Here is a 15,730-nt window from a genome sequence, read left to right as displayed (position 1 = left end):
CAATGACAGCAATTTCACTATAAAGAAGGGTGACTGACAGGAAGGTGGGGAGGAGATCTGACAAAAATACATGTATAGAGCAGAAGACAGAGTTCTATCTCAGAGTTTTAGATGCACAGGAGCAAATTAATGAGCGATGTCCAATTGCACAACCCAAAATGCTAGGATGAGCTTTCCCCATTACTCTTCAGCTCTACATGTTCTAAGAATGTCCACACTACACAGAGGTACTGACAACCAAGCACAGTTTGGCAGTTTTTCTAGAATGCTTAGAACAGTGCCTTTAAGCCATTGCTGGTACCAAACCAGGCAGGTGATGAGGGTGACATGTTTCATATTTCTCTCATGCTTTCCAGACACTAAACTTTCTTGCACAACAGAGTGTCTTCCTGGAACATCTATAAAATATCTAATTCTTTAGAATTAGAAGGGATATCTTATAGATGTGGAAACTGAGGTCAGAAGACTTCAACGACTGTCCAGTATCCCGTAGCTGGATGCTGGCCTGGACAAAATTCTGATCCCCCTTCCTCATCCAGTAAGTTTTCTCTGCAGCAGCCCCTCAGGGCCTCCCATTAATCGCTTGACCACCTAGGGTTCCTTTTCTAAGGAAACGATCTTGGTGTACATGTATCTCAACCCCGCATGTGGTACTCTGGATGAAAAGTCCTGTTCTGGGGCTAAATAAAGGGTATTGAGACAAATTTACAAACAAGTGTAATATAAGCACAAAAGTCACTGTCTGCTTTCATAAAGCATGAATTGAGTGGAAATGAGACTAATTCAACTTGCTTCCTTTCATAATTCCTCTTCCAAACAAATAACCAATCCTGTGGCCAACAGATAGCCATCAGTCCCACTAAGAAGTCTGCAAAGACCCTGGACACAGACTCCTCGTTCACAGAGATAAGAACTACTTCAAGGACATAAGTGTGTCAGAAAAGTTTTTTGACTTCCTCGAAATACCACAAAAATAAATCAAGAGAGGAGGAAATTAGATTTTAAGGTCATATTCAAATATGAAGGGGAAAGCAGGAAAAGCAATCCTTACACACATGCGTGCGCACGTGCGCGTGCGCACACACACACACACACATACACACACACCCCTTTCTGATCAAGCTCCATCGCCATAAACCTAGTTAAAGTTCTGCCGTCTGATATTTTTAATTTAGTCTGCCTGAGCCAAGTAGGTTTCTGCAATTCCAGACATCTAGGCTGAAGGGCAAAGGGCAAAGGGAAACTTTCAAAAGCAGGCCAGTAGCCAAGGGCATCACATCTAGGAGGCTCCCTTAGCAACACACAACTGTCTCCTCAAGAGAAGACACCGCCATCTTTGCAAGGGATTATGGATGTTCTTGTTTTCACAACTAACAGCAGGACTTTTTCCCCCTGTATTATTTTCCCGGTCATTCTCCTAAAAGTTATCACATCCCATAATTTAAGTCTCTCTAATCCCAGTGTGGTTTCCTCCATCCCAAAGTATAACATGGGAGTTAACAAATAAAATAATGTGTGGTACTAAGTTCCTGGCAAATAGAAACTGCTTTGTAACGTTTGGTTATGAATTACTATTCAAGCCACTACAGACTTGGTTCCTAACTATGGGCAAGTCACTCTTTTTGCCTTAATTACTTCCCTTATAAAATTTTAATAACAACAGTGACCTACTTCACATTTCTATTGTGAAGGACAATAAAAACTATTAGATAAAAACTTTTAAAGGCTTATTCCTAATTAAGAATCATGCCACCTACTGGCTCTCAATATCTGAAGAGACGCTTTGGCTATCAAGGTCAGTGTCCCCCAAACAGAACACAGGCAGGCCGTGGCCGCCAGGAAGCCTGCAGCTCCTGGGGTGACCAGCCCACTTTCCTGCCCCATGTGCCTTCTCCAAACCTCCCAAGCCCTGGGGATGGCGCTGCACTGGGAGCTCAGCCCTAGCGCCTAAGTCAAACAAGGTAAACAACATTCAAAAAAAAAAAAAAAAAAAAGCACAGGCCAATGTCACAATCGCTGCGAGGTTTTAAAACCTTCACACCTGTGAGGAGAAGGCGCTGTGGCAGCCCGCGCTCCGTGGGGAAGGCCGTTCGTGCGGGAGCAGAATCTCACAGCTTTCCACTCCTTATATGTGCAAGTGCAAGCCCTCACCCGCAGCACTCTGTACTCACCCAGAGGTACATCATGTCAGACCCGGCTGCTCTAACTCAGCGGCCAGTTGATCGTGGACTGCAGAAAGGCCCTTCAGTGGACTGGAGGAAAGGAGGTGCCAGAATGGGGGGCCGAAGTGCAGGGTGGGGAGAACCCCCCCCAGAATCACTTGAGTTTAAAAATCTAAAACGACCGGTCTCCTCCCCCCTCCTCCCGCCTCTCCAGCTGACTGTTCTGTTGTTCTCTCCTCCCTCTCTCCCTCCCTCCCTCTCCCTCTCTCTCTCCCTCTCTCTCTCTGGGAGTTCCCAGCCCCGTGTGTGTGAACCCAAGTGTACAGCACACTCTCTGTGTATCTGCCTTCAGGGACTCTCTCTGTGTCATTCTACTTCGAGAAACACAATCATCGCTCACAAAGACTACTGCAAAAGGCAGGGATGGGTGGGGTTCCTAATAAACTACCAGCACTGGTTTCTAGTAGCTGGACAACTAGAATAAGACGGCTTCTTTAAATGTGAATGGAGCAATCAGAAAACCTCTGCCCTCCAAGTTCAAGGGGAGTGAGCCCAGGCTGCCCTCTGCCTCAGTTCTCCTGGAGCCCCATGCAGAAGCCGAGCTTGCTCAGAGCCTACGTTCCCTCCTTGCTAGGTCAGCCTTGCGCCACAATCCTGTAAGAACTATCAGTCTACCAGTCATAATTCTGACTCTTAGAAGATTTGAACATGGGGAAAATTTCAAATAAGCTTCACAAGGTTTTCGTCTTTTTTATTACTACTGCCCTAGTTCAAATCAACAGAGCCTCTCCTGTTGCAGATTCTTTACCAGGCATGGGGATGGGGCAGGGCACAAAACCTGGGCTTGAAATCTGGCCTATAATTACTGTCACCATGGCCTGGGGCAAGTTATTTAACCTGTCGAGGCCTCTGTTTCCTGAAGCAAAAACCGGGTATAAAACTCCCTTTGGAGGTGCTTAGATCAAGCGGTAACACTATGTAAACTGTCTCCATGTCCCTGGTGGCCATGATTTCTAACCGAATTCAGATCAGACATTTACTGAGTTTCTCCTGTATGCCAGGCATATTTTTGTTTACTGAGTTTCTCCTGTATGCCAGGCATATTTTTGTTTACTGAGTCTCTCCTATATGCCAGGCATATTTTTGTTTACTGAGTCTCTCCTATATGCCAGGCATATTTTTGGCCATTATGTTCAGTGGTGAATGACACGAATTATCCAGTCACCTGTCCTGGTGGTTTCTCTACCATAGGCCAATGCTCTTTCCTTAATTCCCTCCCCATTTTTCCATGTTCAAATCCAAAACCCATCCTAGCTGGAAGTGACATCTCCTCCTCTGAAAGCTTGGTGTTTGTAAAGTGGCATTCACCAACCCTGCCAGTTACTATCACAGGTACTTACCTGTACCTACCAATCTTACCCCCTTTATTCACATTTTTCAGGGTACAGTTCATCTTTTTTGAGCTATGGCATCTTTGCACAGTACCTTGCACACAGTAGGTGCACAATACATTCTCAGAGGGTTGTGTGTCTTGAAGAATATTTAATCCTTTAACTCCTTAAAGGAAAAACAAAATGAAACAAAAACAAGAGGTCTTCCGCCTTTCAGCTGCCTCAGGGCTCTGTTCCCCTCAAACATGTTGAAACAGCTCTCTCCTGCTCATAAAATCTCCAAGTACGGTCTGCGAGTCTCACAGTCAAGGCAGGCCCGGCACAGGTACTAAGCACCTTCCCCTTCCTGTATAACGCTTCCGGCTGCAGAGAGAGCACCATCTTAGTTTGCTGTGGTGGAGCGTCTTTTCCCCTCAGAGTAGAAGTGAATCACCTGTTCTCTTCCACACTAAACATGTGCTTTCTCCTTGCCCCTCCTCCCACCTCAGACTCCCACTCATTTAAACCTGGAGAGGCAGGGCAAGTATTCCTCTCAGCCTCACCCAAATCTTTTCTTTTTCTTTATGCAGAACTTCTTTGCATCTTCTGAAGTCAGGAATACCTCCGTTCCAGTACAAAACAGAAGAAAGAACTTCCAAATCTACAAGAGAGACAACCTTCTCTCTAAAATGGGAAAACAAATCTCGCTTTCTATAAACTGCTGCTTGGCATCTGTTATATAATCAATGTTCATAGGCAACTCTCCGCTCTAATCTCACAGCACATGCCCTAAATCATGTCACCAGACTTTCCTATACTCCATTCTAAACAACTACATTAAAATCACGCCGTGAAGAGATTATAGTCATTTCAAATTCTTTGAAGACACAAAATTGCAGGGGGCTTCCCTGGTGGCTCAGATGGTAAAGAAGCTGCCTGCAATGCAGGAGACTTGGCTTCCATCCCTGGGTCAGGAAGATCCTTTGGAGGAGGGTATGGCAGCCCACTCCAGTATTCTTGCCTGAAGAATCTCATGGACAGGAGATTAGCAGGCTACCCACAGGAGCCTAGAGGGCTACAGCCCATGGGGTCACAAAGAATCGGACATGACTAAGCCACTTCCACTTTCCCTGATAGTCCAATGGTTAGGACTCTGTGGTTTTACTGCTGTGGGCCTGGGTTTGATCCCTGGTCAGGGAACTAAGATCCCACAAGCTTTGCAGTGCACCCAAGGGAAAAGAATAAAAAAAAAAAAAACTCGTTAATACTCATTCTTAATCAAGCATCAAAAACAAATTCAGTAAAATATTACTGTCATTTTATGGTTTTATCTTTTAATCAAATTTGGGATGGTATAATGGTACCCCGTTCTCCTGGATCAAAGCAGGAGGAAAACAGAGAAATGAGATCCCTGAAATGAAATAAGAAAAGATTAAATACATCACAAAAACCTACGAACTACCTCCAAAACTTCCATGAGTGGAATCACTGTAAACTTCTTTGGAGCCTCAGGAAATTCATAAACTTCTACTCTCAATGCACGTCTTCCTTTTTTGATCATAATCTTAATAATCAGGTGAACAGTCTGTTCTATGTGTTTTCTTCACATTAAAAACAAACAAAAACCCTTCAAAAACCCACAGGCAAAAGAAGTGGATCATGCTCCTGCACGTCCACATTTCCCTAATCTTAAAAAAAAAAAAAAGGGAAAAAAGGAAACAAAGAGGTAGGAGAAAACAAAATTCTTTCCAATCAAGTCAAATAAGCTCTGCTTTATCGCTATGCAGGATTCAGATTAAGAGACACAAATGTGTAACAACTGCACATGATGAAGACCCTCTCAAAAGGATCCCAGTCTTACACACAGGATGAGGACGCACGTATGCCTCCTTCTATCAGGAGAACACTTTATCAGGCTACATAACGGTTCTCTGAAGCTTATCAGCCTCTATATTAGTTTGGAGGAAAGAATGTGTGAATTAAAGCATCAGAGAAGGCACTCTTCTCGGGAGGGCCCACAGAGGAAGTCTGGCATGATTGCTTCTGGGAAAGAAAAATCAGATTATCTGGGATAGCAATATGGGTGCTGCCAGTAATTCTAACCTGATAATGCATCTTGAATTCCTGCTTCTGAAAGCACTGGATGTTGTAATGTGAAGAGTCTGGTGGTACTGACTCTTTCTGACTCTGCCTCAAAGTCTAACAATTAAAGAGGCTGCATTTTTTATTTTTTATTTTTTTAAAAAATTTTATTTTATATTGGAGTATAGCCGATTAACAATGTTGTGGTAGTTTAAAGTGGACAGCAAAGGCACTCAACCATACATATACATGTATCCATTCTCCTCCAACCTCCCCTTCCATCCAAGCTGCCAAATAACATTGAGCAGAGTTCCTTGTGCTACACAGTAGGACCCTGTTGGTTATTCATTTTTAAATATGAGACCGCATGTTTTATGCCAGTATTTCTGTTGGTGTAAAAGGCTGATGTGGCAAAGTGCGTACAGCTGGAGAACCGACACAATTTTGCAAAAATATTCCTGAGAAGTCAGACACTGAAAATTTTTCTAAAGCAATATGAAGCAACCCTCTCTACATTATTTCTACTCCTTTCACTTCCAGGATCTGCAGAGATAACACAGACTCACCACAGCAATGAGCTATAGAAATGGGCCATATGAAGTCCAACTGAATTTGACTCAAAAAAAAAAGTTTAAAGAATGGGGCTCTTTTAACCTCATTTCCTCTCAGCTTAAAATAGCAAGGATTCCCACAGGGCAGTTCTCTAATAGAATCTTGCTACTCAAAATGTGACCCACGGACCAGCATCAGCAGCATCGGGGTCAACTGGGAGCTTCCCAGATAAGGAAGAATCTCCAGCACCATCCGAGATTTACAGAGTTAACATCAACATTATGACAAAAGCCACAGCTGGGTCACAAGCACACTGAAGTCCGAGGTGCTAGTCCTCAAGCAATAGCACAGACTTACGCAGGGCAGGATGGCCGTGGCTGTCACTTTCCAGGGACGGCATCTAAACCACTCTGGAGCACTAACTGGAGACAGAGTGTTGCATCATCGCCTGCTGATTTCAGTGTAATACCACCTGTGCCGTGCTCAGTCGTGTCCCCCTCTTTATGACCCCAAGGACTGTAGCCAGGCTCTTCTGTCCATGGGATTTCCCAGGCAAGAATACTGGAGTGGGTTGCCATTTCCTTCTCTAGGGGATCTTTCTGACCTGGCATAGAACCCTTGCCTCTTGCATCTCTTGTACTGGCAGGCAGATTCTTTACCACTGCACCACCCGGGAAGCCCCCATAATGCCACCAACAGCTACTATTTGCTGAGAACATACTATGTGCCAGAACTCTCCTTGCATCATCTCACTGCATCTTCATGCCATCTCTGTAAGGAAGGCCCTACTTTATCTTTTTCACACATGGAAGAAAATTGGGGCTTAAAGTGGCTAAACACTTTGCCCATGGTCTCACAACCAGTGAGTAAAGGTGCCACAAGTTAAACATAAATTTGTAAGACTCCAAGATCAGTCCTGTACTACACTTTTTCACTGATAAAATCAAATCTGCCAAGACTGCCAAGATCACAGGAAAATTTTCCCTGGATAACACCCTTGTGCTCTTATCTCTGCTCAATACCAAGACTTCAAACAATAAAGGACAGAGACAAGGCTTGGAACCCAGTGAACACACACTGTGAGTGAGTTTCCGAAGGCTGTGGCTCTGGTTGAGTGCTGCTGCTATGACAGGTGTCATTACAAGAATGGTTCTGGAAACCTCCTCTGATCTGTGGTTACCTTCTATAATGTCTGGGGAACTCCAGGTGCACACATAGAGAAAAGGGACGTCCCTTTTTCACCTCTTGGAAAAGTTACCAGCAAATAGATGTCAGAGCTCTGACTGCCAGGTTTAGGGAACCCAGAGTGATCATCCCTAAAAGATGAAAAATGAACACTATCTTAAGAGCTGTGTTCTTCCTCATTGTGTTTCAATCATATTCTCAAATAACCTCCCATCCTTCCAACCAACTTGCTCTGGTATCCCCTCCACTACAAGCTCTGATCTCCTCAATGACCTGTTCATTATCTATCCACCTCAGTCCTGTCTTTTTTTTTTTTTTTTTTTTTACGTAGACCATTTTTAAAGTCTTTATTGAATTTGTTATAATGTTGTTACTGTTTTTATGTTTTGGTTTTTTGGCCACAAGGCATATGGGATCTTACCTGCCTGACCAGGGATTGAACTGGCACCTCTTGTGTTGGAAGGCAAAGTCTTATCCACTGGACCACTAGGGAAATCTCTCCATTTCCTGTCTTCTACTCCCTCGTACGTCCAGCGCTGACTCTATGGTCCATGATTATAATCCCTCCCTTGCAAATATCCTCAATCATTTGCCCACTCCATCACTGGCATATAGCAAAACTCGAACCCTGGTTAAATACAAGTATCTGCCTTCTCTGTTCCTGTTCCCAACCAGCTAAATGTTGCCAGAGAAAAGTCACATGACCAAGCTGACTGACTTCACTATATACTCATGATCACAAACCTCAACTGGGCCCTTGTCAATGCCGAACAGTCCTACCAAAGCTGCCCCAGAAGCTTTCTCACTCTCCAAAATGACTGTTTCTTACTTTCTCCTGAAACCTACTTCATTCTTTCCCCACAACTCAGCCATCGGCTGTTGCTCTATTGAAGTACTTCACTTTAAAAGAGAAGCATTCAGTCTCATCTGTCCACCAAATCCACAATCCTACCTAGAAACGCATGCACCTCCTCCTCCTTACATCCTGTTACAACGACAGAAGTGTGCCTCGCATCAAAGGCCTGTTTCACTACTTGGGCTCACATCCCATCTGCCAGCACCCATGTAAGAACCAGGCTGCTCTGTTAATCACCTCCTCTCTCCTGCCTCATAACTCTCTCCCCTTTCCACTCACTGTCAGGCCAGCAATAAACATATGTCCATCTTCAGAAAACCTCCCCTCTGCCCTCACACACTGACAGGGAAAGTGTACGTTGGCAGCATCACTCTGGGAGTCTGTTTGGCCAGAATCTGTTTCAGATTCTGAAACTTTCATGGCATGTAGCTCAGCAATTCCACCTCCAAGTAACCTATCTTAGAAAACCCTCACAAGTGTAGAAGGAAGTTTGCTGTAGCAATCTAAGAGCAAAAACCTTAAAAAAAAAAAAAAAAAGAAAGAAAGAAAAGTCTGATAGTAGGCAACTGACTAACTGAATCAAGGTGCAAAAATCCTCTGTGGGCCCCTCACCTCCCCCCAGCCACTCTCTCCTTTTCCCTGCTTCCTACTTCACAGTGAGTGAAAGTCTCTCAGTCGTGTCTGACTCCTTGCGACCCCATGGACTGTCCATGGAATTCTTCAGGCCAGAATACTGGAGTGGGTAGCCTTTCCCTTCTCCAGGGGATCTTCCCAACCCAGGGATCGAACCCAGGTCTCCTGCATTGCAAGCAGATTCTTTACCAGCTGAGCCACAAGGGAAGCCCAAGAATACTGGAGTGGGTAGCCTATCCCCTTCACGAGATCTTCCTGACCCAGGAATCGAACCAGGGTCTCCTGCATTGCAGGCGGATTCTTTACCAACTGAGCTATCAGGAAAGTCCAACTTCACAGTATATCTTCTCATAAAAAAGTATCTATACCTGCTTCCACTTCTTCACCTCTTATTTCTTCAGTCTTCTCAAAATAAAGTTTCCAAGCCCTCCACTCCATTAAACCAATTGGTCAATGGCAACTGTTGGGTTGGCCAAAAAGTTCATTCTAGTTTCTGAACCATCTTATAGAAAAACCCAAACAAACTTTGTGGCCAATCCAATACATCCATGCTACTCAACCTATTGGACGTTTTGCTGTCATCAACTTAAGTGACCTCTTCAACAGAGTTGGCAACCTTCTTAAAACATTCTCTTCTGCTAGTTTCCAAGATGTTACAATCCTGTTTTTTTCTCAGCATCGATGATTACTTCTGCTCAGCCTCTTTTTCAGCTTTTCCATTAATAGACCTTTAAAAAGGAAGTGTTTCCTGGGGCTCAATCCTGAGTCACCCTTTTCTTTTTGAGTTCTCCCAACTTATCCCACTGCTTCAAATACCATCACGCTGCTGCTGCTGCTGCTAAGTCGCTTCAGTCGTGTCTGACTCTGTGCGACCCCAAAGACGGCAGCCCACCAGGCTCCCCCGTCCCTGGCATTCTCCAGGCAAGAACACCGGAGTGGGTTGCCATTTCCTTCTTCAATGCATGAAAGTGAAAGGTGAAAGTGAAGTCACTCAGTCGTGTCTGACTCTTAGTGACCCCATGGATTGCAGCCTACCAGGCTCCTCCGTCCATGGGATTTTCCAACCAAGAGTACTGGAGTGGGGTGCCATTGCCTTCTCCAACCATCACGCTAGTAATTACCAAGTTAGAGCCCTATACTAGAACTCTTCTCTGCTGCAATATGACTACTTAGCTGCCTCACAAGGATGTGCAACAAAACTCTCCCCAAACTGGGCTCTTAAACACCACCACTTACTGCCACCCTTGAAACTGGTATGTCCTTGGTGTTCCCTACCTCCATAGGTGGTACTACCTGGCAATTACGGAAGTGAGAGACCCTCCCTTTATCTCTCACCCCTCACCATGTTGTGTGTGTCTGACTCGTCTTGATCTCCACTCTACCACCGGAACCTAAGTTCCAATCACCTCTTTCTGGAACATCACAGGAGTTCTGCCACTTTCACTGCTGCTCTTCTTCAAAACACTCATCACATAGTAGCCAGAGGGACTTTCTAACCCAATCATATCACGCCTTTGATTCTGCAGCTTCATGTTATGCTTAATTTTTTTCTATCTGAAGTCCTTATAATGGCTCTGAAGGTGCTACATGATTTATTTGCTAACTGCCCACCTGGCCAACCTCATTTCATATCATTACATCCACTTCAGTCACTATGCTCTAAATACACTGATCCTGTGCCAGTTCCTCAGAAAGTCTATCCCTCTCCTGAGCACCTTTTAGTCCCTTTATCCCGTTCTTGAAATCCTTTCTCATGCTGCCTTCATTCTCTGTAAGGCTGGCTACTTCTTATCGTTCAGATCTCAGCTTAAATAATACCTCCTCAACTAATGTTCTCCAGATCACTCTCTCTAGTTGGAAGGCCTTCCCCACAGCCCTTATTCTCTATATCACTGTACTCTGTTTATTTTCTTCCTAATAGTTACCAAAATCCGTAATTAGTTAATATACTCATTTGTTTTCTTATTTGCTACAGATTTCTCCATTAGAAAGTAATATTTTTCGTATACAGAATACAACTGAGATCTTCTGCTATGGGTCATTTTATTCTTTGACTTTTTGCTAGGGAAGGTCAAAGTTATTTGTAGGAGTTTCTGGCACTCTGGTTAGGCAAGTGTCTAACCAAGTCCTATAAATAAAATTAGAGCGCAACTAATATCACCCTAGTTACCAAGAGGACTCAAAGTCTTATCACAGCTGCAAACCATAAACACAGGCCAGCACCAATGGCTTTAGAATGTTACAGCTTGAAATAACCACAACATTAACATGAAATGCAATTTCAATTTAATTATTTACCTTAAGCTAATTTGAGTTGTTGTTGTTCGGTCACTCTGTTGCTGCTGCTGAGTCGCGTCAGTCGTGTCCAACTCTGTGCGACCCCATAGACGGCAGCCCACCAGGTTCCCCTGTCTCTGGGATTCTCCAGGCAAGAACACTGGAGTGGGTTGCCATTTCCTTCTCCAATGCATGAAAGTGAAAAGTGAAAGTGAAGTCGCTCAGTCGTGCCCGACTCAGCGACCCCATGGACTGGAGCCTACCAGGCTCCTCCGTCCATGGGATTTCCCAGGCAAGAGTAGTGGAGTGGGGTGCCACTGCCTTCTCCGTTAGGTCACTCAGTCATGCCCAACTCTTTGCGACCCCATGGACTGCAGCACGCCAGGATTCTCTGTCCTTCACCATCTCCTGGAGCTTGTTCAAACTCATGTCCATTGAGTCAGCGATGCCATCCAACCATCTCGCCCTCTGTCATTCCCTTTTCCTCCTGCCTTCAATCTTTCCCAGCATCAGGGTCTTTTCTAATGAGTCAGCTCTTTGCATCAGGTGGTCAAAGTATTGGAGCTTCAGCTTCACCATCAGTCCTCCTAGTGAATATTCAGGATTGATCTCCTTTAGGATTGACTGGTTTGATCTCCTTGCAGTCCAAGGGACTCTCAAGAGTCTTCTTCAACACCACAGCTCAAAAGCATCAATTCTTCGGTGCTCAGCATTCTTTATGGTCCAACTCTCACACCCATACATGACTACTAGAAAAACCATAACTTTGACAATACGGACCTTTGTGGGCAAAATAATGTCTCTGCTTTTTAATTCGCTGTCTAGGTTTGTCATAGTTTTTCTTCAAAGGAGCAAGCGTCTTTAATTTTGTGGCTGCAGTCACCATCTGCAGTGATTTTGGAGCCCAAGAAAATAAAGTCTGTCACTGTTTCCATTGTTTCCCCATCTACTTACCACCAAGTGATGGGACTGGAATGCCATGATCTTTGTTTTTTGAATGTTAGGTTTTAAGTCAGCATTTTCCACTTTCCTCTTTCACTTTCATCAAGAGGCTCTTTAATTCCTCTTTGCTTTCTGCCATAAGGGTGGTGTCATCTGCATATCTGAGTATCTAATCTGAGTATTACATTCTCAATCGCCTTCTTTCCAATACTATAAGTATGCATTTTGCTCAGTACAATAAAATAACTGCATCCCAACCCAAGATTTCCTATAATCAAGCCCATCATTAATTATTTAGTCTAGAACCATACATCCAACACAGCAGCCACTAGTCATGTGTGGCTATTTGATTTTAATGAAGATTAAAATTTCTGTTCTCCAGTCTCACTTGCCTCAAGTCTCAACTGTTCAAGAGCCACAAGAGCCTAGTGGTTACTAATAACGGACAGGGCAGATATAAAACCTCTCCATCATCACAGATCCACTGGACAGAGCTATTCTACAACATGGTAATAATTAGGAAACCAAGTGAAAGTTGCTTAGTTGTGTTGGACTCTTTGCGACCCCATGGACTGTAGCCCACCCAGCTCCTCTGTCCATGGGATTCTCCAGCCCAGAATACTGGAATGGGTTGCCATTTCCTTCTCCAGGGAATCTTCCCGACCCAGGGATCGAACCCAGGTCCCCTGCATTGCAGGCAGATTCTTTACCATCTGAGCCACCAAAGGCCCTCTAAATATCCTGAATATCGAAATGCTCACGCACTTTTACCAGCAGGAAAGCTCTGCCAGGCCTTCTTTTAATCTTTTTTTTTTTTTTTTTAATTTTAGAAATATTTCTGTCCTGATTATCTGGCTACTTACCCACTGAACATTTAAAAAGCAAATTAGGAAAGGGAACTAAGAAATAGTAGAGAATAAGTACCAGAGGAAAGAGAAATATTATGTGAGAGGCAGCCATATCAGGTGCAAGAGACCAAGAGAAAAAAAATCTAAAAAGCAGATAAGTTATCAAAAAGCAGACATATTAAAATAAGGTCATTTAGGAAGGCAAAAACCATGAAAAGCTCTTAGATATCACTCTTTTTCAGTCATAAGTAATAACTGATGTTGATAACTGTGTTAAAACCATTAAGAAAAGTATAAATGTTAGAAAAAACTGTAGTTAAGTAATAAATTTTAGAAGGACTAAACTCTATAGCTAAGTAATACATTTAAGAAGGACTTACTTCCAAAATAAATAATTCTTAAACATCCTGATGCTTAAAGAAGGGAAAATCCCCTCAGCTAGTTGGAATACTCGACCACTAAAAATAACTCATTTCTAAAATATTCTGCATAGTCAAATTCAATCAAAGAGTTCGGTTTAACCAATATGAACGAACGTTGCTTACAGAGCAGGTACAGACGTAAGAACAAGACAAGGTTCTTCTGTTAATGAATTATGGTTCACCCAGACAATGGGGCACTATATAGCCTTGCGGGGTGGAGAAGGGACATGGCATCTCTTCGGGTGATAAACGAAAGGTTCAGAACAATGTATAGCACAGTTGCACTGAATTTCTTTCTTTTTTTAAAGTAGGAACTATATACAAAAGGGAAGACATCCATTGCTTCTAGGGGAAAGACACTGGGGAATCAAGGTAGGAACTGGGGAGCAACCATTCACCATATGGCCGTTTGGTACCTTTTGAGTACTGAATCATATAAATGTATTATTTGTCCAAAAAACATAAAATTTTAAATTAAAATAAGCAAGTTCTCTATCCCCAAGAAACGTATAATTTAATAGCTGATCCAGGCTTCAAAAAACTGAAGGAAAATTTACACTTTTTTCTTTACTAATGACTAGACACCTAAATATTTAACACTTTATTTTATGCTTACTAAAATGCTCACTTTATACTATTTGTAGTCCCAAAAAACTGGTTTCAAAAAACTTAAGTTGAACTTAAATGGAAATTTCAATGATCCTTTTTATCTTCTACTAACTTAAAAAAAAAAAGTGTTTAAATAAAGGTATATACATCTCAAGGGAAAAATCACTTTATTGGACAACACAGCAAAGACTGACTGAAGAGGTCCCAAGGAAGCTACAGAATGGTCTTCTGCACCATATGGGAGGTAAAGTCATGTCATTCTGACGGTCCCCGAGGTTGAGAATGCTAGTGGTTTCCCAATATCCTTTCTTCCTCAGTAACAAAACCCTAGTTTTCATCCGAGGATTAATACACACACCCTCCAAGAAAGGGCTGTATCTCCCAACCTCCGCTGCTGCTAGGTGTGGCCATAGGCTAAGTTCTGGCCAATGAGATATGAGTAGCAATGTTATATGGGACTTTTTGGAAGGTTTGTTAAGTAGGGGAGGGGAGCTCTTTTCCTCCTCTCAACTGCTCCATGGAAATGCAGGAATGATGGCTGGAGCTGTAGCAACCATCTGGGTCACATCCTACAGGCAGAGAAGCAAAGAGCAGTGAGGATCCTGGATCCTTGATAACCACTGAGCGCTACACCAGCCCTGAGCTGCCTACTTCCAGACTCTGTTTTCATCAAAGACAAAGTCTTGTTTAAGCCACTTTGGGGTAAGGGGAAAGGAGGAGGGGGATTCTGTTGCATGTAGCTGAACTTAATCCTAAGTGATACCTTTAACAATTATTTTACTATAACTTTACAAATCAAAGTTCAACGTCACAGAAAGCTCTATACACATTAATAGTGTACACGCCTCACGACAAAGACAGACTGCAAAGAATCCTGAAATGTCTAGGCCGAAAGTCTCAGCCAAAAGTCAACTTGTCTATCCCCACATTTGCTGCTTTAAGCAGTTTTACTATTTACTGAATGTCAGCTTTTCCTAGTCTTCTCATAGGATACTAAAACTAATAGATGCTTCTTACTAATTTCAAATATACTCACAGGAAGAGAACAAACCATCCAGAGGCGTCAGAGACTGGCTGACAGGCAGCTAGATGCCAAGTATTTGCTGCACAATTTAAAGGACTACAGTCAGGATAAGGACAGTGTGAGAAACAAACTTGGACAGCTTGAAGGATTTTTTGTTCCCCAGAAGGGATACCAAAGGTATGGCCGATTCATATGTTCTCCTGCTCTGAATGGCCATAGCCAAGCAGCTTTAACTAAGCAGTAAGATTTCTAAAGAATTAGAACTACTCTATCTTTCCTAGGTGATAACACTTATCATCTATTTATGCCCATTTATGAGTCTGAATGAGTCTGAATATATAGCTAGGGTTTGAGGGAATTTTGGACTAGCAGAAACGAAATAACACTATCTTCTGAGAAGGCAACCTACCTAATAATCCACACTAAACTGGACCAGACCATTTGATCTCAGATCTAACTGATGGATGGCTTCAATATCCAAGTTCTCTCAACAGTTAGTATGCATCAACCTCTATAAATTTATTTTCAGGCTATGACTACATTTTTAATAACATAAATGAGTTCAGTGGGACTTACTTTAATCACTTCTGAAACACAGTTTATTTTTAGTAAATATAATAGTCCCCCACATGGGAAGCTACAACCACGCCAAAAATGTCCTAAGAGGAGATAAAATCCTATTTATAGGCCTATCAGTTGCTCCTTGCTTAGGTTGTAACATAGTTTCCACTTTAAGCCTGATATGACCTCCCCTGACTTCTCTGGTCT

General features: G+C 43.0%; 1 protein-coding gene across 26 annotated transcripts in view; it reads right to left on the bottom strand.

Annotated features, from left to right (window-relative positions):
- RBFOX2 (RNA binding fox-1 homolog 2) overlaps window positions 1–15,730 on the bottom strand; it is a 292,278-nt gene that overhangs the window by 151,560 nt on the left and 124,988 nt on the right. The window contains exon 1 of one of the 26 annotated variants that reach the window (XM_025283544.2): window positions 2,172–2,372. The exons of the other annotated variants lie outside the window; for them this stretch is intronic. Within the exon in view, the coding sequence (XP_025139329.1) occupies window positions 2,172–2,186 (15 nt within the window). The 5' untranslated portion in view covers window positions 2,187–2,372. Of the gene's footprint in view, window positions 1–2,171; window positions 2,373–15,730 lie in introns of those variants that run through there. 26 annotated transcript variants of the gene reach the window in all.

This window comes from Bubalus bubalis, chromosome 4 (genome assembly GCF_019923935.1).
Source record: "Bubalus bubalis isolate 160015118507 breed Murrah chromosome 4, NDDB_SH_1, whole genome shotgun sequence".
In the NCBI taxonomy this organism is placed as follows: Eukaryota; Metazoa; Chordata; class Mammalia; order Artiodactyla; family Bovidae; genus Bubalus; species Bubalus bubalis.
The sequence above is the reverse complement of the archived record's forward strand: the minus strand, read 5'-3'. Positions and strand labels throughout refer to the sequence as shown.